This window comes from Haemorhous mexicanus, chromosome 2 (genome assembly GCF_027477595.1).
Source record: "Haemorhous mexicanus isolate bHaeMex1 chromosome 2, bHaeMex1.pri, whole genome shotgun sequence".
Classification (NCBI taxonomy): domain Eukaryota; kingdom Metazoa; phylum Chordata; class Aves; order Passeriformes; family Fringillidae; genus Haemorhous; species Haemorhous mexicanus.
In genome coordinates, this window is record NC_082342.1 from 31636048 (window position 1) to 31664033 (window position 27986).

Sequence of the window (27986 nt, forward strand, 5' to 3'; positions counted from 1 at the left end):
ATCACAGGTTGCACTAAATGCAACATTAGCAATCTGAGCATATGGGTAAGCAATTCAGCAGCCTAATTTTGCTGAAAAGGCTCTCCTGAAATGGCCTTTTTTTTAATAAAGGTACAACAAAAAGATAAATCTCACAGCACCAAAAGTTCCCTACATCTTTCTTAACAGCTTTGAGACTCATTTCTTCCTGTGTTTACGTGTTTGAGCTTCAAGTGTTTGTGTTTCTTACAGTATGCTTAGCAGTTATATGTTCTTCACATTTTTAGTTTAAGTGACTACTACCTGTATATTAAACACACATACTATTTGAATAAGCCTGGGATTTTAACTGTAAAAAGTTCAGTCAACAAACACTCAAAATGTCTTTCATTCCTAAAATATTTTGAACAAAGTATTTATATATTTCAGAATAAGCAAGTTGAACTCCAACACCAGGTGGACAATCATGAGCTAGAAGGACATTCCTAAGAGAAAAATGGCTTTGCAGACATTCTGGTCATTCACCCCCTGACTATGAATAAACACAGGCATACACTACAGCCCAGATAACATCTCTGGCCTTCCACAGTGTTATTAATAATTCTCCATTTTTGTCTGAAACCTGTCTTCTCCAAATCATAAGGCTGTATTTGCCTTTACTTGGGATTTCAGGACTTTGACAACTCCTTTGATAAACTCCTGTGGTCATTTCACGCCTTCACTTTCAAAACCTACAAGTCCTTAACTTAACTGAATTCTTGACAAGGAACATCTTTATCCCTTAATACTGAATTTTATCTAATTTTTATTATGCAGCCTCCATATAAAGTTCCAATGTTTCTAAACATCAATTACACAACCAAATTCATCATAAGTAAGTTTCCTTAGGTGTACTCTCCCTTACTGTACTTATTAAATTAGTTTCCTCCCCATCTCCCAGTTTGCATACTGATTTTCTTTCAAATAATTTTGCTTCTGTCTTTAAGGTAATAATTTCCTTTTTCCTCTCAGAGTTCTCTTAGCCCCTCCTGTTGTACCTTAAACCATTGTTTCACTTATTGAAAATACAGGTACAGGATTTACTTGAATTCTTTCTCTGACTTTACTGCAAGCCCTCTACCCAACAGCTTCACAGGCATTATCTTTCTTACACCCTCTACAAGCTGTAGCTGCAGGTTTTGGTTATGCATATTTCTGACTTTCAGGACAGCTCACTTGGCTGACTAACCCCTTCCTCTTATTTCATGAGTAAACTGTACACTTAAAATCCTTTCAAAATAGTATATTGTCTTTTACCTGGGAGTACAAACACCCACCAACAAATGATTAGGAAGAGAATTTCTTTCATTAAAGGTGAAAAGATTAAACTCTCTTCCTCGCTAGAAGTTACCAATCCAACTAGGGATGGGATCAATACCTTATTTTATACTAGGCTGTCACTGGTAGTAAATAAAATCCCAGCAAACAGCCACACACCTGTTTTATACACCTATTTGTCTAATCTCTATAACTGTTAAAGGCATAGTTATTTTCTAGAAGTAATTCTTACTTCCTGAATGTATCTTAAAATCAATTCTTTCTTTACCATTCTTTTACTGGTTTCCTGACTACTCGTGAAAAATTCAACGAGTGCATCAAGGATTCCATCCAGCCCACACATACTGACAGCATCTTTGGACCTATTCAAATGTGTGAGCACACAATGGCTTTTTAGGACTAAAAATGTAACAACTCTGGTTAGTTGTTACAGTCATCCAAGGACTGTTTGCTATAAATTTCCTCCTCCATTTTTGAGGATGTAGCTTTTTCCCCTCACTAAACTACAGAAGCAAAGCAACTTCAAATTGTCTCTCTAGTCTTCAGCAGCTTTGCTGTGACTTAGCTGAAAATCTTTCAGTGGTCACTAAGTTCACCCTTGCAGCAAATAGCAAACCCTGGATCTTCTCTGCATTGTCAAAATTAACACTACTTCTGGAGAAAATCTGTGGTGGTTGTCATGGAAATGTTCTACTCATCTTTTCTTTCCTAAAGATAGCACAGCATTGTCCACATTTTTGATACTCCTGGCTACAGATAAAAACCTCTGGAGACCCAGTGAGGAATTTTCATGGTGTATTTCTTGGGCTTTTGTGCAACACCACTCAAGCCCCATCTGACACTTTCTCCTTCTCAGTTTGTCTGCATAAAAACAAATTTTAGCAAAATTAAACCCACTATTCCTGGATGTCTGCATTTTCATAGGGCAAACATGATCCTAAATTTCTTTGCTGATTAAGACAAAAACCGTACCGAATGTGGATGTATTCTAAGCACACGTTTTCAGGGAAAAATGCAAAGTTCTGCATTTCTCTTTGCTCAGCAAGTCAAAGAAACTCTGAAGCACTGGGAAATACAGAGTCACTTACTGCCATGACCTACCTTGTCCCAAGCAATCATCTAGATAGGAATAAAAATGAACTCCCTGCCTTCTTAAATCAGCTATCACTGTCACTAGACTTAAGGGCTTTGCCAGAAGGAATACCTTGTGACTAATACTCTTGGATTTTTCACACGTCAGAGGTACTGAGATGTAAAAATAAAGCCCTTACAAATAAAGAGCTGTATAATTATATATATATATAAAAAAATAAAAATTCCTTTTTTTTTACACATGTAATAGCATATATGTACCATGTACACATAATGAAAATAAGATTACCAAATACACTCCTGATTATTAAAGACTATTAGAGACAGACTTTCCTTCTTTGGAAATGGGGGCAAGAATACAAAAAAAAAAATGTTCTTCAGAACTGTAGAGGTATACATGATATTCTATCTCACAACAGGAATAGGTCAGAAGGGGAAGACTTAAAAATTAAGGCAGAATAGGAGTTTGAAGAGAAACAGTGTGATAAAAAATTATCAAAATACTTATGATTTGCCATATTATGAGAGTACATTTCCTAACTGAGGCGGCAGTCAGAAGGAAAGGAGTCACTGGAGGCAGACTTGGGAGCTCTCTTGTGCTGTCACACTGCTGTCTCTCCTTTAGATTGCTGCCAGAGAGACACAGAAAAGATACAAGAGGCACCATCAGCCCTGAAAGTACAACTCGTGTTAGAAATGGCACTGTCAAGCAGTGAGAGAAGCTGCAATTATTCAAGGGAAGAAATGCACACAAGCTTTACTTCCAAGGAGATTTTAGTTTGTTTACTGACTCTGCCATGAGATGTTCTACATGTTCTACATGTTCTAGAGAAGCTTCCTCACAATTACACTTCTTGACATCAAGCCTAATACCTACAGCACAGCCTGGACAGATGTTTGAGCAATTCACTGAGCTCTGATTACAGGATACATCACCTTTTGACACTCTTCCATGTGAGACTAGAAAACCTATCCAATTTAAAAAGCCAAAGCCCTTCTGATTTGCTTTTTGGTAATCCACAGACAACAAGTCAGGATGCTAACAGAAGTATTTAAATCTCGGGGAAGTAAATGGTCAGTTTTCTTGGAGAGGACAGACAACAAAAACCCTTCATAACAAAACAATGAATAATACAGGGCACAGAATGATAAAAGTATCAGCTGGGATTAATGCTATTTCCCTGGAAAAACTTCTAGAGCAAAATCCTACATTTGGCATCATCCTACAGAGATGAAAACACATCCACCAAGTCTCTACACTGTTGACAGTGTTATCTGAGAGAAAAAGAAAAATAAAGGAAATCAACAGATTGACTTCTCTCTTCACTGCTGTCTCCTGTTTTTCAAAAGCCAGCTCAGCCAGATAAACACTTTGATGAGGTTGTACCAACTTCTAATGCAAAACTGTTTGACAAATCATACTAGCTTACGGGGTCTGTGGGAATGCCCATCAGTAGAAGGACCCATATCATCTGAAGGACAGAGGTTTTACTTTCTCTCTGTCCTCAGACTCTTGTAAAACTCAGGACATCTACAGGAAAGGATATTTAATCATGTCAACTACAAAAAGCTATTGTTCAAGCAAAGCACAGCCAATTTCCAAGACTTCTGCTTACCTTTCTCTAGCTGTAAAAGAGGACTGGGAAACACGTCTCACAGGCACTACAAAATCAGCAGTTACAGTATTTGTAAAGACCTGTAAAGTAAGTTTTGCTCCAGCCCTAACAAGGAAACAAAACAAGCCTGTGAATTTCATTTTCTGTGGTTTATGAAAGCTGCAACAGCCCAACAGCAGGGATCCACAGTCCTAGGGCAACCAGCATACAAGAACAATGGAGAAGAAAAGGAACCACCACCCTCTGCTATCCAAAAGGCCAGAAGATTAAAGGAGTTTCAAATGCAACATAAGAATGGTAGCCAAACATGAATAGAATGTATAACCTTGAAACAGGGTTCAGACTTTAAGAGACTTTCTGCTAAAAAATGGAATTAAGAAGTGGATTTCTTCATGGAACTACTGCCCATTTCCATATCTTTCAAATCTGCTTTATTTTGCAGGCTTCCTAGTCCTCTTAGGGTTTTTCCCTGCCCAGTGGTAAGCCTTAATTCATAATTGTTTCTGTTCTAGCACTTTTATAACCCAGTGAAATAGCAAAACAAGTACTAACCTCCCCTAATCTATGGCTAATTTGGCATGTTCTAGCTCTAGACCACTTGGCAAGTTAGACTGGTTCTTGCTTAAAAATAAGAATAACCTTAAAATAATTAATACAAGACCTAAAAGACAAGCAACATTGTACAACATGGAATGTGATATTACAGAAAAATTACAAACTTTAATATTGCTCAAAGACAAAAAAATAAGGGGGGAAATACATTGTGTGCTACCTGAACACTATTGAGACACCTCTGTCAAATGTGCAGGGATGTCACATTGTCACATTTCAACACCTCATCCTGACTTTCTCACCCACAAACAAAAAAAAGGGATGTAAAGTTGGCTAAAGTAAAGACAAACAACTACTGCATCAAAGGTATTTCTGCAAAATTACTGATCTTCAAGATCTTCTGTCCTTACAAAAAAGTACCTATTTTTCAAGAGATATACTTAAAACCAGGCCAACATCAGCTTGCCAGGCTCTTGAGCTTCTTTACACTAAAAAATTACCAAAACCCTATAGGGAAATTAAAAAAAAATCAAGGAAGTATATTTCTGGTTGCATAAAGAAACCAACCACTAACAGGAACAGAATTAGCTGACATTTGGTGCTACCTCAGAAACTGATCTGGCACATCAGCCTGTATTACTAGCTAAACCCATTGACAGCCACCAAGCTGGACACCTAATTTTTAAAAGTTTGAGGATTGTGTGCTTTTTTTCTCTCTCTCTTTTTTGAAGAAACACTGCTGAACAGATTAAGAAGTAATGCATTTACAACGTTTATTGGAAAACAGTTTTAGAAGGCAACATGCACAATAAAAGATTTTAGAGTGTGCATCAAGCACTTCACTATACATTTACTACCATGAAGATATTTACAAGATGTTTAGAGTTCCATTTTTAAAAGGTCCATTTTGACTTAACAAGGCAGCAGATACCGTTTTCAAAGTTCCAGAAAGCTTTTATCTTGAGTCAGAAGGCAAAAAAACTGACTGTCAAAGCCAGGTCTATTTAAAATGAAAACATCTTCAAATCTGTTAACTGATACTTTCTGACTTGAGGTGAAAACACAAAATTCCTTTACTGCATTCAAAGACACAGCAGTGCAATAAATCTGTTTAAGTCAAAAAACCCTCACCTTCATTTCTATAACCCCACAGTCCACAGCTAACCTGAAACCAAAAGGTCCCACAAGTCACAACACAAAGCAGCAAGTGATGAGGAATTAAACTACTCAGCCACACAGGATTATACTGACAGTAAGAAAAAATAACTTCACGTTAATGTGCCACCCATATGAAACAATAGAAGTGATAATTCCTGTGTGCCAAATGAAAATGTAATCTGTTTTTCTTTTGAAGAGGAGATACATTTGTATTTTGATCAAGATTACAGCACATCCTCCCTGCACTCACAGAATGGGCTGGCCAACTACGTATTTTCTGTAAAGTCATATCTAAAAGAGGGACTGCTTGAAAAACCACACTTGACAGTCATCTGTCAGAAAAAAAAGATCACCCTAACATTTCCAAAATCCTAACTTACCCTAAACATGATTTATGAGTGAACAAGAGTGCACCTTTCAGAATTTCACATATCGAAAAGAAGAAGTCTCTGACAGGTTAAAACAAATTAGGTTAAAAATAAACTAAATTAATAATTAAGTTGAGTTTGTAGTTTCAAACAGCTTTTGTTTAGGGTTGGAAATATCAGAAGGCACTGAAAGCAAAGTTACCTCACGCTTCCCATGATGACAAATCTGCCTGCCACAATTGTATCATTTGCTGTGACTCAGCACTATGGAAGTTACGTGTGCAAGCCAATAAAATAACAGTAAGTCAAAATTCTACTGATTTCATGCTAGCTTTGGACATCAACAATGAAAGAGTCACACAACACTGAGGTAGCAGCCATATCAAGCCAAAACCCACAGGCATTTCAAAGCTGTTACACTCATTCTGCCCCCCTCATCCCATTTGCACCCAATACACCTCCTACCAAAAGCTCCTGAATCCAACTAACAGCACATTCACAGAGACACCTCTTCTCTTTTCTGATAACCTATCAGTACCAAAAAAAAAGGTAGAAGAAGAACATCTAGGCAGTTGAAGAAAAGATCATGTGGAAGCTCCACAAAGAATCCCTGTGTCTTTTAAGAGGCAATCTCAGCCTACTTCAGACAAAAACCACAACAACCTAATGCTAATCACAACACTATTGTTGGACTTTACTTATAGATACTTACAGTTTGTCATCCACTAATAGGTGGCTTGTTTGCCCATTTTCATAATTCAACAGGTGAATTTGCTTTCAAGTGTTACCTTAGCACTAAATTTGATAGGCTTACAAAGCCCTGTTTCAAGATATGTTCAGGATGTTTAGCCACAGGGTATTTATTTTATGATTTTAGAAGCAGCACATTACTTACATATAAACTCAACTTTATCTAAAATAAAATAAAGATGTGTGTGTCAAACCAGTTGGTATCTCACAGAACATAAGAATCCTCCTGCTGAGCCTGACAAGCACTCTGAACTACCAACAAAAACAGAGAAAATAAATACTGTGGATCACAAGGAAGCTGTTGGCAGCAGGTGACTGGCTAAATCTTATGTCACACTCTGAAAGCCCAGAGTCCATAACTCTCCACACACATCCAGGAACAGCCGTATTTCTTTCAGTTCCAGTGAGCTTTAGCATCTGTCTCTTCATGACACTAAGCAATAATTTTGTTTCAAAAAAGTGTTCACGTTATTCCAAACCAAATTTCTTCTGTCACTGAACTCCATTTATTCCTGTCTAACATGAAGAGACCAAATGTGACCCTGAGATGTGCAGTCTACCACAGCTTTCTAACACTTTTTCATACCTTTCTGCTACTAATATCCTTTATAAACCAATTCTGGAGAAAAGAAATTTACTGTCACCTGTCTTAGACTACATCTACTTTTTATCCTCACAATGAACTATAAAGTCTGCACAATGTTTAATGCAATTTAAGACATTCAGGAGGTGGCATAATATCATTTCCAGTCCTACTGGTCTACAGATTTTATACTCACAAAAGGTTTTTAGAGTGTTTAGCTTAAAATTACCTCTTCTGTTTCTCCAGAGTCCCTTTACCTTGTCCACAATAATTTAAAAGTACTGATATTCTACAGGCCTCGCATTCCACTGCTGGCATTTTGTATCTTGAAAACCCCACGTTTATTCTTGGAAATCACATTGAGCAGTTCAATCCACTTACTTGCTTAACAGACTGTAAAAACTGTAACAGACGAGGGTTTTTTTCTTCAGAGAAGGAAAAAAAGCTGACTTGCTATCATAATGCTGCCTCTATTCTCTGTAATTTACATCAGCATTTCTTTATTAGTATTATTATACTATTTAAACAAGTACATCCATTATGTTTTTACCCCTTAGTACAAAGCTGAATAATTTTTCTATCAGTTCAGCTTCCACTTGTTCTCGGAAAAAGAGGTGGTCTGGTCTTTCTAACTTGTTTGTCCATTACATCATTCCAGAACCTCCAGTCCAGATATTTCAGCCACTCAAAATATTTCATCAAGTGTGTAATTCCTTTAATGTATTTTTTTTTCTTGACTTGCTCACAGCCTACTAGGCTCACTCACTATTCCCTTTGGCCTTCAGAAGTATTTAAACAAATACAATAAATTAAGCTATTTGCTGCTGCCCTTCTAGTTCTCTTATGTTGCAAATTAACATTAAAGCCCCTAGCCCTAAATCACATCACTCTTTTTTTCTATTTTTTTAAATGCGCTATATGCTATTTTGGAAAAACTTGATTTCAGTTTTTCTGGGAGGCACTGGTTTACATCCATCAACCTCTTGCCATAAAAGTTTCTTTTTGCAACTTAAGAACTTTTTTAGTTGCCTTTAAAGGTATACTTTTGTGTTCTTAAAGACAGAAATTAAGCCCCCTCAAGAACTTGTGAAGCACTTCAGAAGAAAAAATTCACAACACAGTGGAGGGACAAATAGATTTTAAAGCAAGCCTGCAGAAACAGGCCATAAAAGAAAATGCACCAGTCTGCTAACATTAGCTTGTTCAACAGAAGGGGAGGAAATTAAAAAAAAAGTAAAGAGCACTGCATAGAAACACTGAAGCTGAAATAAGACTATCAAATAACCTGCTTAAATAAACATTTACACTTAGAAGTTTCTATAAAGAACCTTTCAGAAACTGCTGCAACTGACTGTAGGACTTTTTAGTTCTTGTGGTGACTTGGGCCAGGGTGCTGCCATGGGCTGTTGCTGCCTTTCCCTTTCCAAATAGACTAAACTGAGACTTCTCCAGGAGCCAGCACTCAGCTGAACATACAGGACCACATGACCATACCAGCTCTGAAGTCATCAACACAGAGAACACAACATCAGAAAAAATCAGCACATGGCACACAGATAGCAAGGGGTGAACACCCTGGTAAGGTGTCAGAGTGAGAGATGGGATGTAACAAAGACTCTGCTTTGAAGTTGGGCGTCGGTGGGGGGATGCCAAGGCCCCAAAACAATCACATCTCTCAAAAGTGAAGCATCACTGAATCTGTCTGAAAGACTGTGACAAGAAAATCCATGCTGAGAAAAATCTCTACCTCATGTGACATCTTAAGTTACCATGCCTCAAGCTAGGATTCCTTTCCCCTGTGCCTATGGGTATGTCTAAAGGGTAATTAGAAGGTGCAACCACAGTTCAAGTAGAAACTTCACAACTTGTTTTGAATGAGTTAGTTCATATGTGAATGCAGGTGGTAACACTGAAAGGAGAACACAATGAAGTTATACAACCTATTAATTTACACAGCACTTCATTAACAGCTGGAGGGAATTCTACTCTACCTACTAACTACCAGAAGTATATACAAAATAGCTTTAAAATAAAGAGCTTCTGAGGATAAAGCTGCAATCCCATTTCCTGAGAGCTCATTGACATATCCCAACTTTGTTGGGTCTTTCATTAACATCAAGCAGTCAGAGCAGAAAATACGCCAGCAAACAAAAAAATCCAGAGGAACAGCAGCTTGAATAAAGGATAAAGGGACCATTAAACACCACCATTCAGCACCATTTGGGAATTCTGCAGAAACAGCAGCCCGGTATTTTCACAGCTCATGACGTATCTTTTCAGCCCGGAGTTTCATTTTCATGAAACGCCCTCAAGAGGCAAAGCTTAAAATCATTGTTACAGGGACCGCGCTACGGGCAACACAGATTTAGAGACTACGAATGGGACAAGTTTCCGCTGCATATAAAGTCTCTGGAACAGGAGAACTGGAAATGGCCACCCAGCGCTAACCTTCCATCGTGTACATGCAGTCAAAGAAATAACATTTTAAGTGAGATAATGCGAGGCTACGGGGTGATATGTGCAGGGAGATGGCAGAGCTTTTTTAAATCATCTAACACCACAAGGGAAAAAATAAAAAAGCCCAAAAGCTTGGAAGATCCAGGAGAAATTTTCTCTTCCCCTCCATGGAATAAAGCAGGTTGGAAAAAACCTCTCAGATCACCGAGTCCAACTGTGACCCAACACCACCATGCCAAACAGACCACGGCACTGAGCACCTCATCCAGTCTTTCCTCAAACACCTCCAGGGACGGTGACTCCACCATCTCCTTCGGCAGCCCATTCCAATGTTTAACCACGCTTCTCATGAAGAGATTCCTCCTGGGGTCCAAGCTAAACCTCCCCTGGCTCAGCTTACGACGATGTACTCTCGTCCAGCTGATGCCCTGTCTCTGCTCGCACCCCGTCCTGCGGTGGGAGCAGCAGGACGGGGCCATCCCGTCCCCGCAGCACGGAGTTATCCGACTCTGCGCAGCCAACCACGGTGACTTCCAAAGCCGGCGCTTTGGAAGCCAAAGAGAGTCCCTCCAGCCATGAGGAGCCTCTTCCCGGGCAGAGCAGGACCGGCCCGCCTCTCCCCAGTTCCCCCGCGAGGTGCGGGTCCCGGTCCCGGCCCACGCGCGCGCCGCTCCCGCCGGCTGGCCCCGGCCCCGCCCCGCGCGCGGCCCCCGCGCGCCTGTTGCACGCGCGAGCGCGCACGGGCCGGGGGTTCGCGAGAGGGCTCGCGCCGCACGCGGCACCCCCGGCCCGGGCCTCCCCTCCCCTCCCCCCCCCCCCCAACCCGAGCCGTCGGCAGCCGATCCCCGCCCGGTCCCTCCTCCCGCGGGGACGCGGCCCCGCGCACCGCCCGGCTGCCGTCACGCTTGCTCCGCCGGGGCCGAGGTAACGAGGCTCCCCCCCGCCCCCGTACCTGCTGCCAGCCCGGCGCGGCACCGCGCTGTCTCCTCTCGGGCCCGAGGCGCGCGAGCGCCGCTCCCTCCCTGCCTCCCTCCTTCCCTCCCTGCCTGCCCGGCGCTGGCTGGCAGCGGCACTGCGCACGCGCGGGGCGCGCCGCGGCGCCCTCTGGGAGGAAGAGCCCTTCCGGCGAGGCCGGCCAGCGGCGGCGGCGCCCTCCTCAGGACGGCGCGGCTCCGAAGGAAAGACTACGGCTCCCGGCAAGCAGCGCGCGCTCCCGCGCGGGCGCGCCTCTCCCGCCACGGGGCACGCCGGGAGTTGTAGTGCGACGGCGGTAGTGCCGCGCCCGGGAGGTGCTGGGAAGGGGAAGGAGGTGCCCCGTCCCTTCCCCGCCTGAGGGGCGGCGGCGGCCGCCCGGGGGTGTCGTGTGCCGGGACACGGAGGTGGCGGTAGCTGTGGTGGTGGCTATGGCGCAGCAGCCACCAATGTCACGGCGGTGTTAGGCCCCAGCGCGCCGTCCGCCAGCGCCGCCGCCAGGGAGCTCCGTGCCGGGAAACGCTGAGAGGGGCAGGGATGTTCCCAGGGTTGTTACGGCCCAGGATAGCGCAGCGAGCGGGCTGATGTTTCCACTTTAATAAATGCAGGTCCCCTAGCGGTGGCCTCGGTTTCTCCGCAGACCGCGTCACTGCGGGTGCGGCAAGCAGCGGGGCTATTTCGCTGTGCCACGGGCGATGCCGCGGCCGCCACGGACACAGCGGCAGCCGCGCGCCGGAGAGGCTGCTGGTCAGCCACGGTGTACAATGCGACAGACACGTACATGAGATTGTGTGGCACAAGCGGGCCCGCACACCCTCAGAGGAGCGCAGGGTGACGATGGCAGGAGGGGGAGCCCCAGCAGCACCCACCAGGCCGCTTCCAGGCCCATCCCAGGAGCCATCAGCCCAATAAAGGCCCATTTCGAGGGGCACAGGAGCACAGTGGCAGGTGGGAACCCAAATTAAGGACTCAGAGAAAGGAACACCCTGTCCAGCCCCATGCCAGGAGCCTCAGCCCCAGAGCACCTTTAGGATTAGGGGTGTAGCTGTCTTCAGGGGTGTGGGAGACAGGACAAGATGCAGGGGAAGAGCGTTTGGGGATTGCACAGGACTCATGAGAGAATGATTAGGGCAGGAGCCAGGGGTGATCTAGGTCACACAGAGAAACAAATATAGCATACAGGAATAAAAAGGGCCAGCCATGTGTCAATGGTTTGTGATGATTTGTCCATGTCCTGCGCCTGATCGGTGCAGCCTGTCAGGTCTTCTCATTAAACTCCTTTTGCACTTTGCCCTGCGTGAGGAACTCGTGGTCAGAGCGCCACAGGGAGCTGGCTGCTGGGGGCTGGAGAGGTTTGGGATTGAGGGGCAGCTACTGGCACTGCCTGAGCCCAGCTGCTGAAAGGAGACACACTGTACACGTGTGTAAATACTTCTGTAAATAGACAGACACTCACTAGTGCACCTCCGTCCTGCTCAGCTGGAGCAGAGAGTGGGATGAGGCTGCCAGTGCTGAGTGGGAGTGCTCTGTGTGGATGGATGTGTAATCTGTGTCCATGTGTATTTGCTTAATTGGTGCATATGTGAATTTGTGCATGTGCCTGTTGGGAATACAAACTCTGTCTGGCTATTGCTTGGACATGGGCATGAGGCTGCAGCAGCCTCACCTCTCTGAGGCTACCAGATCTCTGACAATTTTGCCACAGCAATAGATACATATATTTGTGTACATACACACATTAGTATATTTCACAGGGCTTCATATAGAAGTACAACATTTCTACCCATTTAATTGAGATAAGATAGATGAAAGCAGACAGGCAACAGCTTCCTCCCAAAGCATTTGCACAAAAAAAAAAAAAGACACCAAAAAAAAAAAAAAAAACAGTTCTGTTTTTCTTTCAGGGATTTCACGTTTCTTGCACCCTACCTAAGCACATCTGTAATGCAGCAGGAGGTCTGGTTACAGTATTGGCTGGCATTCCTGATATACCTTGAATCAAATTAGCACAGTTATGGGTGGCGGCAGAGATCTTCAGGTTCTCCTGGTTTTGATGAAAGTCTGGTTTCAGGTGCAACAGAGCTAATGCAATGCAGGTACAAGGATGAATTCCTGTTTCCTGTCTCTTCTGCTCTTCTGCTCCCTTCTCCCCACCAAGTACATATTTTCAGGCATGTTCATTCTGCATGTCTTGTGATAACCTACCCTTAACAGCCACCACAGATGACACCTTTTTGGATCACAGTCATCACCTGCAGGCAAGGATTTACAAAATTTGTGTGGGGCCTTGTGTGGGCTGAGGCTGTGAGGAAGCCTACCAGAGAGAGAGGCAGGTCCAGGCTGCCTGGGTCTGTGTGGTCACAGAGCAAAGCATGGAAACAGCAAAAAGCACCACCAGAGTTCCTACTGTCTGAAAGCAGAGATACCTGAGACCAGGCTGACATCAGGTGCAGGTAAAATTAAGACAGAAGGCTGCTTCATTTCTGACAACAACTTCTGAAGGCATGAGAGTTTTTGTTATCTGAGTTAATTTAGCTGGAAGGAATTTACTCTTAAACCAATACACAATTTTGAGCAGAATTTTTCTTCATGCAAAAGCGAGGCATACACTAAGCATGTTTTTAAACACAGCCTGAAAAGACGACAACAACACTGGATGTTGACAAATGACCCTGAACTGGGGGAGGAAGAGTGGAAGTGGACAGAGTAAACAGATCAGCCATCATGCTGTGATTGGGTTAAATTTGAGTTTAGGCAAAATACCCCGGCTCTTGTTTTCCCCAGTGCAATGGGATGCCAGAAAATGGTATCACGATAATGCAGCCCTTTCTAAAAAAGGCCACAGAGCCAGACTGCTGACCATATTTAGCTCTACTAAGTTGCAATTGGCACCAGCAAGCCTTGGTTGTCACCCACTGACATTTTGTTCAGCCCTAAAAATGAAAACAGTTGCCTGCAATGTTTCAAGCCATGAGAGTCACTGAGGACTTACAGATGGGAAAGAGGAAGATAAGGCAAAGTATCAAGTTCATCATGATTTAGGATCTCCAGGCCACCACAGCCAAAAGGGCTGTTCTGTGTTTCTGAGGCGGTGAGAGGTGGCAGCAAACAGCAGCAGGGTCACAAGGAATGTCTGCAGCCAGATGGGCTGAGCACCCACCAGGGAGAAGCAGCGCCTGCCCCATCTGCACCCCTGAACCTCACTGGCATGGAGGACCTGTCCCTACTCACCATCAGTATGTAGTGCTCACCAGGGAAGTCACTGTGAAATGCTTTAATGAGTCTGTGCCTGCGGTAAAGCATGAGCTCTCCTTTGCTCCTCTGCTTCCCCAGGTTTGGCTGAGGAAGGGTGGTGCTGGGAGCTGTACCCTCAGGCTTACTCTTGGTGGCTGGTGGGACCTTTTCACTGTGCAGTAGAGGGATTGAAGCTTGGGAGTCTCCTGGGATCCCCAGGAGGAGGGCAGGCACCTCTGCCCAGCTGCTCAAGTCTGGGTCATTCCCACTTTCCTCTCCTTGTGTCCACCCTCTGGACAGATCAGAAAACCACCATTGCTGCCTGTGCCAGCTGCTGCGTCCAGTGACAATGGGAACTGGGTGACAATTCCAACTGCAGAAACCACAAACCGGTGCTGGCACTAAGGGGAGTTAAGTTGTCAAGGGCAAACCTCCATCAGAGAGCAGCAGGGAGCTGATACAAGGCTGGGGAAGGGGTTTGATCTTTTCTTCTCATGCAGGGGACATGGAGTGCTATTTGTTCTGCCTCTCCACTTGTCTGCAAAGTATCACTCCAGGAGTGACAGAGTTAACAAATACAGTGGAAGAGACAGCTCTGTAAGCTGAGCTACGTGGTCACATGCACAGGTTTTATTTTTAACATCCCAAAACTACTTCATGTTTCTGCCTGGGCTTGCTCCGCGTCCTTCTGTTCTCTTCTCTTTCTTTGTGTGCAGTTCTCCCTCACCCACCTCACTTCAGCCCAGCTGAGCACAACCAGGAGAGAAGTGTTTGGTACATGCACAGGGACTCTATGATCAAGGTAAGACTTTGTAAATAGAGTTGGAGGTTTTTTTGGACAAACCTTGATGGAATGTAATGGTTACTATAGCAAGCTATGGAAATCAAGACATCTTCAATACAGCCTTAGTAATTAAGATGAAATAGAATAATCATGAGATGTCTTAAATGACACTCTAAAACAGAGGCAGCTGGTAACTGTGAGCACTTCTGTGACATACTACTCTAAAAAAAAAAAACCTCCATAATATATTCAGTGATTTAGCTGTAGTTTGCAGCACTGTATGCAGGATTTAAAAAAAACTAAGATGCTGATTGTAAGATGGGAGCTTCAGCAGCAGATCAGATGATATATCAAGAATTCAATTTCTGTTATTTTCAGGAAACTCAGACAAGACAAGGAGTAAGGGTCAGAGGAAAGGCAAGAGCAATCTCATGGCAAAAGTGCTTATATTTAAATTAAATAAGTTTTGTAGATTGAGACTGCAAACTTTATGTTGGAAATCTAGACTGAATGAATGATGGAGTAAGAATTGCAAGAGTTAAAGGTACTACTGTACCATTTAGTCTTGTGACTGCTTAGCAATTTTTATTCATTAATCTTTTTTATTTTTATTTTATGACTTAGATCTTAACCAGTAGCTCTGAGATTCTTTACACTGGGCACCTTTCACAAAAGTATGTTAATGAGATTGTTACCAGAGCATAAAATACAACCTGAGCCCAAAGAGAAAAAAAACATGGTTTGGACCATTACCCTCCCTTTTTTGTTGCTTTTTTGTTTGTTTGTTTGTTTTTTGTTTTTTTGGGTTTTTTTCTTAAACTGCTACCAAACTGGACCTATTCTTCTAAAGCACTTGTTGAACTCAAAGCAAGACCAAACCCATTTCCTAGTTACCAATGCTAAGTGGAAGTTTGCTTGACTGTGTCTACCAAGGACAGCACAGGGACCCCTTACAGGTCTGAGGAGCAGCAGAGCAGCTCCATGTCACAGCCTGCTGATCTGCCTGTCTCCGACAGGACTCCCCAGCAAGCCCAGCACATGATGCTGATGCTGAGCTATCCTGCATTATGCCACCAGCCCAGGGGACTGTTTCAGCACCTGGAATTTTTGGGTGGGATTCTCTCAGATGAGCTATGGCTACATTGCCCCAGGTAGGGAGGAGCAAGAAACATTGCTGATCCAGATGTTTTAGTGGGGAATGCAGTGCAGGGTTCCCACCAACAGTGCCCTGTGTTGCCTGTGCCTCACTGCTCTGAAGTCTCCCTGCTCCTCCTGTAACAGCTTGAGTTCATTTCACCAGACAGAAATTGCACAAGCAAATTTTGCTGCCACTTTACTGCCTGTGTGCAGCACAGATTTTCCAGGTAAGGGGGAGGCCTGATGGTGCAACAGCTTCTCTTGATCTCCATGGTCCTGCATGTCAGATATAGGGAGCTGAGGAGAAGCTGATGTGCTGTTCTGAGAACCTGAGCAACAAGCATGCTCTGGAAGAAAGGCAAGGAACATGGATTGAAGTCCTTGCCCAGCTGCTGCACTATACCGTGGATTTATTTTTTCAGTATAAAGCAATTCCAACCTGTTCAGTAACTCTGAAATAGTGGTTATTGCCATGAAATACCACAGCCTCATCCAGATGATCCCCAGGTAGAAAATACAGGCTCCCTAATTGTCACAGCTTCATCCTTCCATTGTTGGGCTAATCCAACAAGTCAGTTGTTTCACAGAAAATCTTACTCCTCCTCATGTCTTATGCTAAGGATTTGAAGTTCACCAGCATTGCCCTGGAATCAAAGTGCCCCTTAAAATCCATGTGAACTGGTTCAATGTCACCTCAAAAGTAGGTCTTGTTTATGCTCACTATTAGTGTTATTGAGGAAGATTTCATCTACATTTCATCTTTTCACCTTTAATTCTCCCTTTCCACCTGCCCTGAGCTGTGCCATACACACTGCCTGCCTCATTTAAAGCTTGGCTGGCAACTTGTATGTGCAAGGTCAGTCTGAAATGGCAACTGCAGAGCAGGAGTGCCATGAAGGACAGTGACCCACTGTGCTGAGTGCCAACAGGGTCACCCAAGCTGTAGCTGACCCTGCTGTGGTTGATGAGGGGTGGAGTTCAACTTATTTAGAGGTCCCCATGATTCCAGGTGGTGGCATTCTTGGATTTGCTTTTTATTTTGTGTCTAAGGAGAGGACTTAAGAAAACTTGGGCTCCTGGGATTCATGTACAAATGAAGTACACTATGGTTTCCATTGACATAGTGATTTTGTCCTCACCTCTAAGAAATAAAAATATCTGTTTAGCAGAAGGAGACCCAAGCCTGATTTCTTGACAAGGTTGATAAGCAAGTAGTGATTGAGGAAGAGCAGTGCATGAAAGGAAAAGAAAATCACTAGTAAAAAACTTACTTGGTGTCCTAGAAAATGTGATTCTATAGCTGGCTCTGCCAAAGTTTTTGTGCAGGAGGCATGCAACTGCAAGTGAAACATAAGAACCTGAGTATCTCTATGCTTGGCATTTTTGCCTAGCATTTACATATTTGTATAAAATACCATATTTAATTCAATATATTTTCATCTTTCTGAACTTTACGTCTGCCACATATAAGCAATAGTACTTTTCAACCTCAAGTGCTCCTCTAGTATTGCAAAGATAAATTCATTATTGTGGAAGTGATCAGATCTAAGATAGTAAATATACTGACATGAAAATTCTTATATGGTAAGAAAATTAATAACTATTCCCCTCAAGATTTCAGTGTGATAAAGATGAGATAAATGCTATATACTGGGTAACAAGGGTTAAAAGAAATAGAGAACATTCCTATCTGCCCCAAACACTTCACCAGAAGTATTCACATTCCTTCTGTTGTAACATTATATATAACTTCAGCATTCTTGGCTCCAGCATTTGGATGTGAACTTTCATGAGATTTTTTTTTTAGGAGCTTGTTATCATGTTGTAAAATTTAGAAAGTTTGTTTTATGTTCATTTGCAATCTCATCTCAGAGGCACTCTTTAGGGTCATTATGTGGGTTTCTGGTGGCCCTTTTGGATATTTCTTCAAACTGGGAGGTATCCCTTGATTCTGTGCAAAGAGCTCAGGTACAATGTATGACCTTAGTATGTCAAATGGTCAGTCACATGCCAAGTGAGAAAATACTTGTATTATTTTGGCTCATTGACTGCAAATTAATTAAATATATGTCTCCTGAAAATAAATTTTAATTGGTTTATAAACTGTAAGTTATTATCACTGAACAGGCCCACTCCAGACACAGACGTAGCTGCAGTTAAAATAGCAGCTGTATATTTTTAAACCTCACTTGATTTGCTGTCATGATGGTCTAAAAATATTTACCAAACTGGACAGACTATGGACTGTAATGTGCATTCTTTCCTTACACAGTAGCTTGAACATGATTGAAGTAATCATTTCTGGTTTGTTTGGGTTTTTTTTGTTTCCTAACTCAGACCTTGAGTAATTTTGCAAGTTGCAGGGAATCAAGAAGTGTACAAGTTTAGAGGAATGTTTTGTCACCTGACTTATCTGTGTGTCACCTGCCTCTGGATGTTACGTATCAAACCTACCGAGGCAAAATTTGTTAACTTTCTGCTGAGTGTTTTGAGTTTGTAGTTTGTGTACTCGCAACAATACTATCAACTAAACCACAGCCAACTAAACTATCAATTAAAATACAGAGCTGATTACTGGCATGTCAGAATAGAAGAAGCATTCAATCCCTGATAAATATCAGAAAGAAACTCTCTGTCCCTTCTTCCTGTCCTCTGTGTTCACAGATTTGACAATGAGAAGAGAGGAATAGATATCTTTTGTCTGAAAAGAACAGCATATACAAGTTAGAGATGAGGTAAACTAAACTAAAAAATGCCTGTATGATGAGGAAGACTGATTCTGCATCTGAATGCTGTGATATGGTCACTTTTCATAAACAAAGCATGTGTTTTCTTTCTCTACACATGATTTGGATGGGCTTTATTTCAGCATACAACAATGTGAAAGCAAACCTCTCTCCAGAAACTTTGCTATCAGTCCTATCTGTGTTTTGAAGAGCAGTAAGGCCTATGCCTCTAATGTAGAGGGGTTTTTTATCAACTATTTCTCCCCAAGAGTTACTTTTGCAGTGGAAAGTATTGTTCACACAGTCATGTTTTTATTGCAGTGTAATGTACCCAGCCTTCCTCTGACCTTATGCAAGTCATGGCTGGGACTATTTTTAGAGATTATATTTGCAGCAAAATGCTACAAGAATGAGAGCAGCAAGAATGCCACCAGTGTGAAATAAATCTATCTGCATCTCCTGCTTCTCGGAACTGCATAAAAGTAGATGTAACTAAACAGCCTAAAGCAGGACAGGTGCCACCCCAAACCACAGGTATTTAAGGGTGGCTGAGGCCACCCTGGCTAGCACCCTGGTGTCACCTCTGTGCAGAAACCAGTGTTTCCTAAGGCAAGGCAGGGATGTTATAATGGGAAGTCATAATGTTTTATTTTCTGCACTGCTGTCTTGAGCTCTGTCCCTGCAAAGGTGATGGCACCTTATACTTGAGAGTTCAAGTTTGTCTCTGAGTAAAGGGACCACCAAGGGTGTGTGTTCCTTTACTTTGCAGGGCCGAGAGGGAATGGGGTTGATTCATTAGGAGGTGTAAGCAGGTATAGATCAGCACTGGAAATTGCAAAAGATGGAACAAAGTTGTGTTGAGCAATTAATGCACATCTAATTTTCAAATGTGAATGTTGGTATTTAGTGTAGAGAACCACAAGCATTGCTTTTCCTAGACTTCTTTCCTTCTCCAATGTTGTTCATGGCTTCCACTGCCAGGGTGTAAAGGTGTGAAAGACATGAAGTCAAGAGAACACCTTCAAGAAAGAGAGAGGAAGTTCTTCACACAGAATCTCTTCCCCCAAGCCTGAGCCCACTTCCTCTGCAGCACACCTCTCCCCAGGGCTAGGTCACTTAAGCCTGGGTTTTTAGAAGAAAACACATCTAGGTAAACACTACTTTTCTTGAACTTGTTTTCTTTAACCTAGGAAAAATAATACAAAGTCTAAATTATTTTACTACCAATTCCTGTCTTTTCTCAGAGCCAACTGAGAGTCTACTATAGTAGTTCTTACTGCACGAAATGGCAGGGGGGAAGGATTTGTCAAAATTTTTTTCCTATTTTCACATAAAAGAGAAAAGCACCATGGGTCCTGTTTGAAAACAAAACTCGAGTTCCTCCTTATTGTTAGCTTTTTTCTTTCCACAAAGATTCACAGTGATTCCAGAACCAGGCTGGAATGCAGCTCCTATAGTAAGGAGCAGGAAGTCAAAAGCTGGGAGGTTTCTACTTGCAGCAGGTCTTCTATGGGCCAAGTTACTGATACCAGTTGAAGGTACCCAGGGAAGTAGTGACTGAGCAGCCTCTAGTTCTGTAAGCCAACAATTGGAGTGTAAGGGTAAATCAGGAAAGCAGAGTAAAGTAGGCCAAGGAAACTAGCTCTTACCCAGGCTGTTTTCCACACTGGAATTATCCTGAAGATAATCCTCATTCTTGACCTTGGTGGTGTAGGGCAAAGGGAGGTTCATTGTGCAACATTCATGTCCTTGTGGGGAGATGAGAAGAGGCCTAGGCCAAATCTAGAGAGGAAAAAGGAATGTCATTTTTCCTACTGAGTGTTGAGGAAGTGGGATGCTCCTTCACTGGGCCCCTAGCAGTCTTGATTTCAGCAGCCTGGTGAATACTGGTACAGAAAACAGCTCATACCCTGGCTGCCTGAGCTAAGGAGTAAAGACCTTGTCTGTATCTGTACTGCTACCTGATCATGCTGTACCATGGGGCTTAGAGGTGATACATGACTGTATGGAGCTGGCAGTCACTTTCTCACAGCCTCATTCCCACCAGAAGTGCATGTTAACACCTCATGCGTGGAATGGGCATGGAGGGTCTGTGGCCCTCCTTGTTCCTTCAGACAATAACTCTTGTCTCCTTGTCTTTGCCACTCACAGCACCGGGCCCAGAAAGCTCCCCCTGGGCAGCACAGGCACTGTGAGCGATGCTTCAGCCGGCACTGCCGCGCACCCATTGAGGTCTCCGTGTCCTGCATGGTGATCAGCTGCCGCCTCCACTGCGGGGCCACCTTCCACATGTGCAAGGAGGAGGAGCACAAATTGCTCTGCCCCTTGGAGCAGGTGTCCTGCCTCAACTCAGCCTATGGCTGCCCTTTCTCTATGGCCCGCTTCAAGCTGGGGAAGCACCTTCAGGTCTGTCCCGCCAGTGTTGTCTGCTGCTCGATGGAGTGGAACCGCTGGCCAAACGTGGATTCAGACACAACGCTGCACAAGAATATTATGAAAGAGACCTTGAATGAAGAATGTCTGGACACAGCTTTGGCACTCAGAGACCAGAAGATACTTTTCAGGGCTTTGAAAGTAGCTGAATTATTTCCAGAGTGGAGGAAAAAGGATGAACTGGAAGAACTAATGGATCAAGCCATGGGTGGGGAGGCAGGTGCTGTGGGAGGAGCTGCCTGTGGTTCCCAAGAGGGCAATGACCAGTCTGAGCTCAGCCAACGTGAGCGGGAAGATTTGGCAAAGGACAAAGAGGGAATGGATCTGGGGAGCTACAAAACATGGGAGAACATTTTCAGCAAAGAGCTTCTGGCTTGCCAGGTAACAGGCTCAGCAACCAGCTCAGGACAAAAGACAGAGGAGGCTCCCAAGAAAACAGCAGCAGCCTCTCGTGCTGCCAGCTCCACAGAGAAGGCAAAGGAAGGACCTGATGGTGCAGAAGAGGGAAAGGCCCAAAAGTCTGAACAAGTAACACCGAGTAGAGAACTGAATGGACTGGCTCCCTGGCAAGAAGGGGTCCTGGAGAGGCTGAAGAAGGAAGTCGGTGTAGCGGATTACAACATGTATCTGGTACATCACGGTGGAATGCTCATCCGCTTTGGCCAGATGGCTGCTTGCACTCCCAGAGAAAAAGATTTTGTCTATGGGAACTTGGAAGCCCAGGAGGTGAAGACTGTCTACACCTTCAAAGTGCCAGTTAGTTACTGTGGCAAAAGAGCACGACTAGGAGATGCACTGGGCCACAAAATGCCAACTTCAGACAAGTCAGTGGATACCTCAGAACTGGGAATAAACATAGAAGAACTACCTAAGACAAATATAGTTGAAGCCACACTGCTGTGTGCTCTGGAGAAAGAGCTGAAAGGCCATGAGATCTCTGAAGCAAGAGGTATCGATGGACTCTTTGTGGATTTTGCAACACAGACATACAGCTTTCCTTTGGAGCCCTTCTCCTCCAGCGCAGTTCTAGCAGATATTCTGGATGAAAACAGCCCACCAGAACTGCACATGGAGCTCTACACGGAATGTGTAACCAGAAGGCACAACAAAAGCAGTTCAGCTTTCACATTCACTTGCAGTCATTTCTTTAGGAGGGATGAGTTCCCATTCCACTTCAAGAATGTGCACGCTGATATCCAGTCGTGCCTGGACGGATGGTTCCAGCACCGCTGCCCACTGGCCTACCTGGGATGTCCTTTTGTCCAAAATCACTTCCGCCCTGAGGGACTTAAGGCCAAGGTTATTTACAGCAAGCCTCTCAAGACATTTGCTATTAAGCCAGAGGTGGACACCCTTCTTGCTGAACCGGGCAAGTGCAATTCCATAGTGGATAGTCGAGGGAGAAGCAAGGACTTGCTGAGCAGCCTCCCAGTGGAAGTGCTCAAGTACATCGCAGGATTTCTGGACAGCTTCAGTTTATCTCAGCTATCACAAGTGTCAGTGCTCATGAGGGACATCTGTGCTACTCTTCTTCAAGAGAGGGGAATGGTCCTGCTGGTCTGGGAGAAAAAAAGATATTCCCATGGTGGTACTTCTTGGAGAGCTCGCAAAAAGGCAAGTGACTGTGACACTGGGAAAAAGAGTCATGAGTTCTCTTCAGATAAATCATGGGAATGACAAGAAAAGCGGCATATAAACATGCAGATGTGGGGAAGGTTCATGAGGTTGTGAATTTGCATAGGGGTTTGTTGTCAGGGCCCAGGGCTGTAGGGTGCAGTACATCTAATGAAAGGATGAAGGTGTAACTAGAAGTTTTCTGATAGTTTCCACCCAAGCTCATCTTGGGTAATCCGTTTGCATGTGCACCATTTCTAAGCACTGAGAGCTAAGAATTCCTGATATTTAATTATTACCATCCCTGTTAAAAAAGGCAGGTGATAACTAAAGCAGCAAAACCAGCAAGTACGAGGTACATAACAATACAGACCCCATTTTCACTTGCTATGCCAGCCCTGCACCATCAGACGTTCATTGCAGTCTCCAGAGTGAGTAATGCACACCCACTGTAAGCGTAGACAGGTTTATGAGGATTTAAAATCCTCATTTTCTTTCCCCAATTCCTGTCCCCTCTCTTGCATTAGGTCTGGCAGTTCAGCAGCCTGTTCTCCAGAGTTCACAACTGGCAGCGCAGCGATGTCCCGAGCATGTCGGAGCACCTGAGGAATTGTCCCTTCTACCAGGCGGAGCACAGGACAGACCCCGTGCTGCTGACGGGCATGAGCGAGTCTCGGGAGCAGACTCGAAAGACTTTGGTCTCTACTTTCAAGCACAGAGTCTGAACAACTTGCTTCCCCTCTGCCATGCTCCCTTCAGGGCTCTGAGATGAAGATTTGGGGATTCAGGTGTAAAGATTGTTGCTTCCAGCTCTCCTTTGGACGTACAAAATTGGCTTCTCCCCAACTGCGTTTGAAACCTCTGCATTTTTTTTTCCCTGCATTGATTTGTTAAAGCTTTGACCACTGCTTACTAACTTGACATGCTTTCTGTTTTCTGTTCCTGGTTTAATACAGCATCCTGAAGAAAGCAATGAGGATCTTATTTGAAAACAGCATTTTTACATCCTTGAAGGTAGGCTACTGCTCCTTTACCATGTGCCTGAGAGAAGCAAGAGCAGTTAATGTACTTAGTTCAAATAGATCTGAAACACCTTAGTTTTGTCTGAAAAGCCAAGTTCTTGGAGCACAGGTAGATGCCCTCCTGCCTGGCAGACCTAGGAACTGCTAACCTGCTCTGGAGACATGGGCAGGACACCCCAAAATTTCATTAATAAATTAGAACTCCAGTGAGAACTTGGGAATTCACTGCGCAGCCACAGACCATTATTTAGGACCCTGACTAAGGCAAGCACACCTAGTTTTGTGCAAGCCTTAAGCTGAGCTCATGGGAGCATTCAAACCAAACCAAAGCAAGCAAACTTTTTCTTTCTTAGAAGTAACCAAGTGGCAAACAATCTCAGAGACTCAATTGACTTTTTATATTTTAAGGCTTTCTGTGTTTTATCTGAAAATTCATTAAAGCCATTAAAGAATATTTGAAGTCATTTTTAGAACACCTTACCAACTCAGTTTTGCAGTTGTAAATTGCAAATTCTAATTGTAAGCAACTGAAAACAGGATTTCAAAGAAATCATCTTCTTTTTCATAAAAGAAAAGTAATTCAGTAACCCATTCAGTAACAGTATGGATAATGTTTGCTTCAGTTGAATGGTCTGGAGCATAGCATTTTTACAGAGCAGAAAAGTAATTAGGATTTGGTTTAACTTTTAATAGATACACTAACTTAAACCAGAATGGGCTTGCTGAGGCAATAGATGAGAGAAAACAGGCATGTTACCAGCAGTGTCTGTCTCATTACACTACTTGAAACCATTCCAGTGGTGCTAGTCAGAAATGCCATGGATGTGGTAGTGGGTGAGATTCCTCTGAAACAGCTGTAAATTTATTTGTCAGCTTAGGACAGTCTCCAGCCACTGCACAGCCGCAGGGTGCTGACTCACCCCCTTTCTTGTTTAAGTTCATAGCCAGAAGTGTGAGCTCAGGACTGAGGTCTGGCTTTCATCTCTCTGTCTCGGGCAGGAGAACCTTGCTGGGAGCTGGGATATTTGCTGGCCTGGACCACTGCTTTTCTCACCTGGGCTGGCCAGGTGCAAAGTGGCTCAGGCAGATGGATGGATATGTGCTGCACTTGCCATCCTCGACCTGGTGCAGATGTGGGATGAGGTGGCATGCCCTCTCTTACCCAGAGAGGTTGCTGTGCACCTGAGCTGAGTGCTTGGTAACCAAAGGCACGAATTGCGTGGTGACCCAAACCACACCGAGTGCAGCTCAGCCTTGCCTACACTTGCAGCTTAAGTGGTCCCTGTGAGATTTTTAACCATATGAGGATGTTTTTCATCTCCAGACACACACCCTCAGGAGCATACAGTCTGAGCTGTGAGGACAGTGGAATGGTCCCAGGAACTGGAAAAGCAGCACTTTTTCTTTTTCTTTTTCTTTTTCTTTTTCTTTTTCTTTTTCTTTTTCTTTTTCTTTTTCTTTTTCTTTTTCTTTTTCTTTTTCTTTTTCTTTTTCTTTTTCTTTTTCTTTTTCTTTTTCTTTTCCTTTTTCTTTTTCTTTTTCTTTTCCTTTTTCTTCTTTTTCTTTTTCTTTGCTTCTTTATTTCTTTTTCTTTTTCTGCTACTCTATTTTCTGCCCCTAGAGATCCTTTCTGGGAAGTCTCATAATGCTTTAGACATGAAAGTAAACTTCTCTGCACAGGTATTCTGCAGAAAACACAAGTAAGCATCCCAGGTTTATGAAGAGGAAATGGAAAGAAATGAACACAGGGAACCCAAGCGGGGCCAGGAGCAGTTAGAACCACTCTGATCCTTCATCCTGAGGCTTAAGCCACTGCACAAAAACAAACTGTCCATCCTTTAAAGCTGCTTACAAAAGTTCACCTGTCCACAAAACATTCCATATAACATGAGCTGCCCAATATTATCTCCTTGTTTCACCCAGCAGAGTTGACAGATGTGAAAACATACAGCCAGAATTCCTAGACTTCTTAAGAGACTAGAATTCTGAGACTTCCTAAGAGACCTAGAATTCCTAGGTCTCTGCATCAGGGTCTTATTCTTCACTTACCATGTATCTGATTTTGAAAGATGCTGAGCACCCAACTGTAGCTGCAGACCACAATATCTGCAAATGCATGTCCAAAAACTGGGTGCCAGAATCTATGCTGTGTTCTTAAAAACAGAGCCACTTACTTTTATGGATAATTTGGGGAGGGTGGAAGAAAGGTTGCTAAATAATAAGGTCTCAGAGTAAGTCAGTGTTCAAGGCTGGTGGGAGACCATGAAAAATTTCAGCCTGTGAACAATCTCTCACATGGTCAGCCACTTTAGCTGCTGTAAAGTGCTGTGGCTGCCCTGAAATTTTGGCATATGTTAGGTGTGAATTTGGCTCATTTTACTTTTGGTGCCAGTGTCACCAGCACTGCTGCCATTCTGCTCCTGGCTGCTTTCTGTCAGTTCCAGAGGATTTTGTTCTTGTCACTTCCTGCTCCTAGCAATGGCATGACTTCAGTTCCAGCCTTATTAAAATGGATCCTGCTTATTCCCTGCACAGGAGGTGCCTGAGTCAGACTTCAGGGGGATGCAACCTTTGGAAATGTGATGGTTGATGGTGCATGTCAGAGTTAGGAATATTGCAACCTCTACCTTGTGGGGTCAGCCAGGTTGTGCATAGAACATCCAGGAGGCTGGATCATTTCCCTTCTTCCCTACAGGGCATGCTGGAGAGACAGAGTGCTCATTCATAGAGAGACATATTTGCTCCTGTGAATATATAGGTGTATTTCTGAAAAACTGTAAATTTGATTAAGTAACCTTCAGCATATCCAGTCAAAGCTGAAAATCCACAGCCAGAATCTTCAGGTTAGTCTTGTCAACCTGATCTGGGAGAGGCAAAGCTGTACAGGGAAGGGAAGATCACCCTTGCATTTCTGTATACCCCCCTGGCCGATGTCAGCAGGGAGCTGCTTCTCGCTTCATCCCAGCCTGACCAGGGGTGGAGAGCTGTGGGCTGGTGTCAGATGCAGTTTAATTAATCTAAGGGTCATGCCAAGCTAGCTCAGTGTTGGTGGTCCTGCCATTAGCAGAGTCAGGAGAAGATTTAGGAGCTGGAAGGAACCAAATTTTCCTGCACTGTGTGTCTTGGTGAGCACAATGCTGGCTTATTTAAAAGGTGAGAGGCTTTGGTTTGTGTTCAGCAAGTCCTTAGCTCCTGGTTTGAGTTTGTAATTTGGCAAAGAAAACTTTGGTTAAATCTCAGCTTGAGTAATTTGATTAAAAGAAACTGAGCATGTGGTGTCTTTCAAAATAGTCTATTGTTTTGGCAGGGTCTGAACTGGAAAAAGGGATCCAATTCCAGCAGAGCATTGAGGTTGCTCTCAGTCCAGCCCCCACACTCTGGATCTTCATGACTTTGATCTTGTTTGTGCTGTCCTCAAGTCCTGTGAAGTGCAAGAGCAATACTCCACACACTCCAGGCTGATGTGTCTTGTAGTGTTTCCTCTCACTGGAAGAGTGGAAGTGAAATGAAGGCATCGTGGAAATCAGAAAGGTCAGAGCAGGGCAAGAGGAGACAGGAAACAGAAAAGGTAATGGGTTTGGATAGAGACACCTGCCTCTTTGTAGGTGGTGTGAGGAGAGGCAAGAGGAGACAGGTGAAAGGGCACAGGAATGAAAGGAGTTGGGATGTGCTGCCAAAACCAGAGATTTTCTGGAGAAAAGCATTTCTATGACAAAGACTCTGGAAGTTCCCAACTGGTGCTATACAGTAACCTGGGGCAGATGATAATTTTTAGGGGGAGAAAGGGCAAGTGACCTGCTGACATGTATCCTAAGTCTGGGTTGAAGGAAGGAATTTTTTGATGGACCTCCAACTCCCAAAACAGAGAGCACAGATAAGGTGAAGTTTATCTGAACAGTGCCTGTTTTTTTGTGAAACTCTGTAACTCCTTGTTGCATTCTTAGGAATAAAAATTATTATGGTATAAAAAAATCCATTCAAATTCAGGTCTTTGCTTGTTTTCTTGACTTCATCACATAAATGTATGTTTTGCCTTCAAATCAGGTGTGCCAGTTCCTGTACTCTCATATTCATTATGCTCCTGTCCTCTGCTCTGCTCTTCACTATCATTTTCCTGGTTGAAGACTTTTATTTATATAAGTTTTATACTTATTTAATTTTAACAAATATGTTTAGGTTTGACCTCATCTTT

At 43.6% G+C, this 27986-nt stretch overlaps 2 protein-coding genes across 3 annotated transcripts in view; one reads left to right on the forward strand and one right to left on the reverse strand.

Annotated features, from left to right (window-relative positions):
* The window catches only part of KPNA1 (karyopherin subunit alpha 1), a 50336-nt gene extending 39395 nt beyond the window's left edge, over window positions 1–10941 (reverse strand). Inside the window, exon 1 of the mRNA XM_059838149.1 lies at window positions 10825–10941. The gene's annotated coding sequence lies outside the window, so the exon portion shown is untranslated. The remainder of the gene's footprint in view (window positions 1–10824) is intronic.
* A 2831-nt stretch (window positions 10942–13772) lies between these two features.
* Window positions 13773–27776, forward strand: FBXO40 (F-box protein 40). 2 transcript variants are annotated; one of them, XM_059838156.1, is made up of 6 exons: window positions 13773–14080; window positions 14795–14880; window positions 20877–22772; window positions 23300–23560; window positions 23729–23786; window positions 27102–27776. In XM_059838156.1, the coding sequence occupies exons 1-4, from the start codon at window positions 14053–14055 to the stop codon at window positions 23495–23497; spliced, it is 2208 nt and encodes a 735-aa protein (XP_059694139.1). In that variant the 5' UTR covers window positions 13773–14052; the 3' UTR covers window positions 23498–23560; window positions 23729–23786; window positions 27102–27776. The 2 variants fall into 2 exon arrangements, with proteins under 2 accessions (XP_059694139.1, XP_059694138.1); XM_059838155.1 differs by having other exon boundaries at window positions 13774–14080; window positions 23300–23786.
* The last annotated feature ends 210 nt before the right edge of the window (window positions 27777–27986 follow it).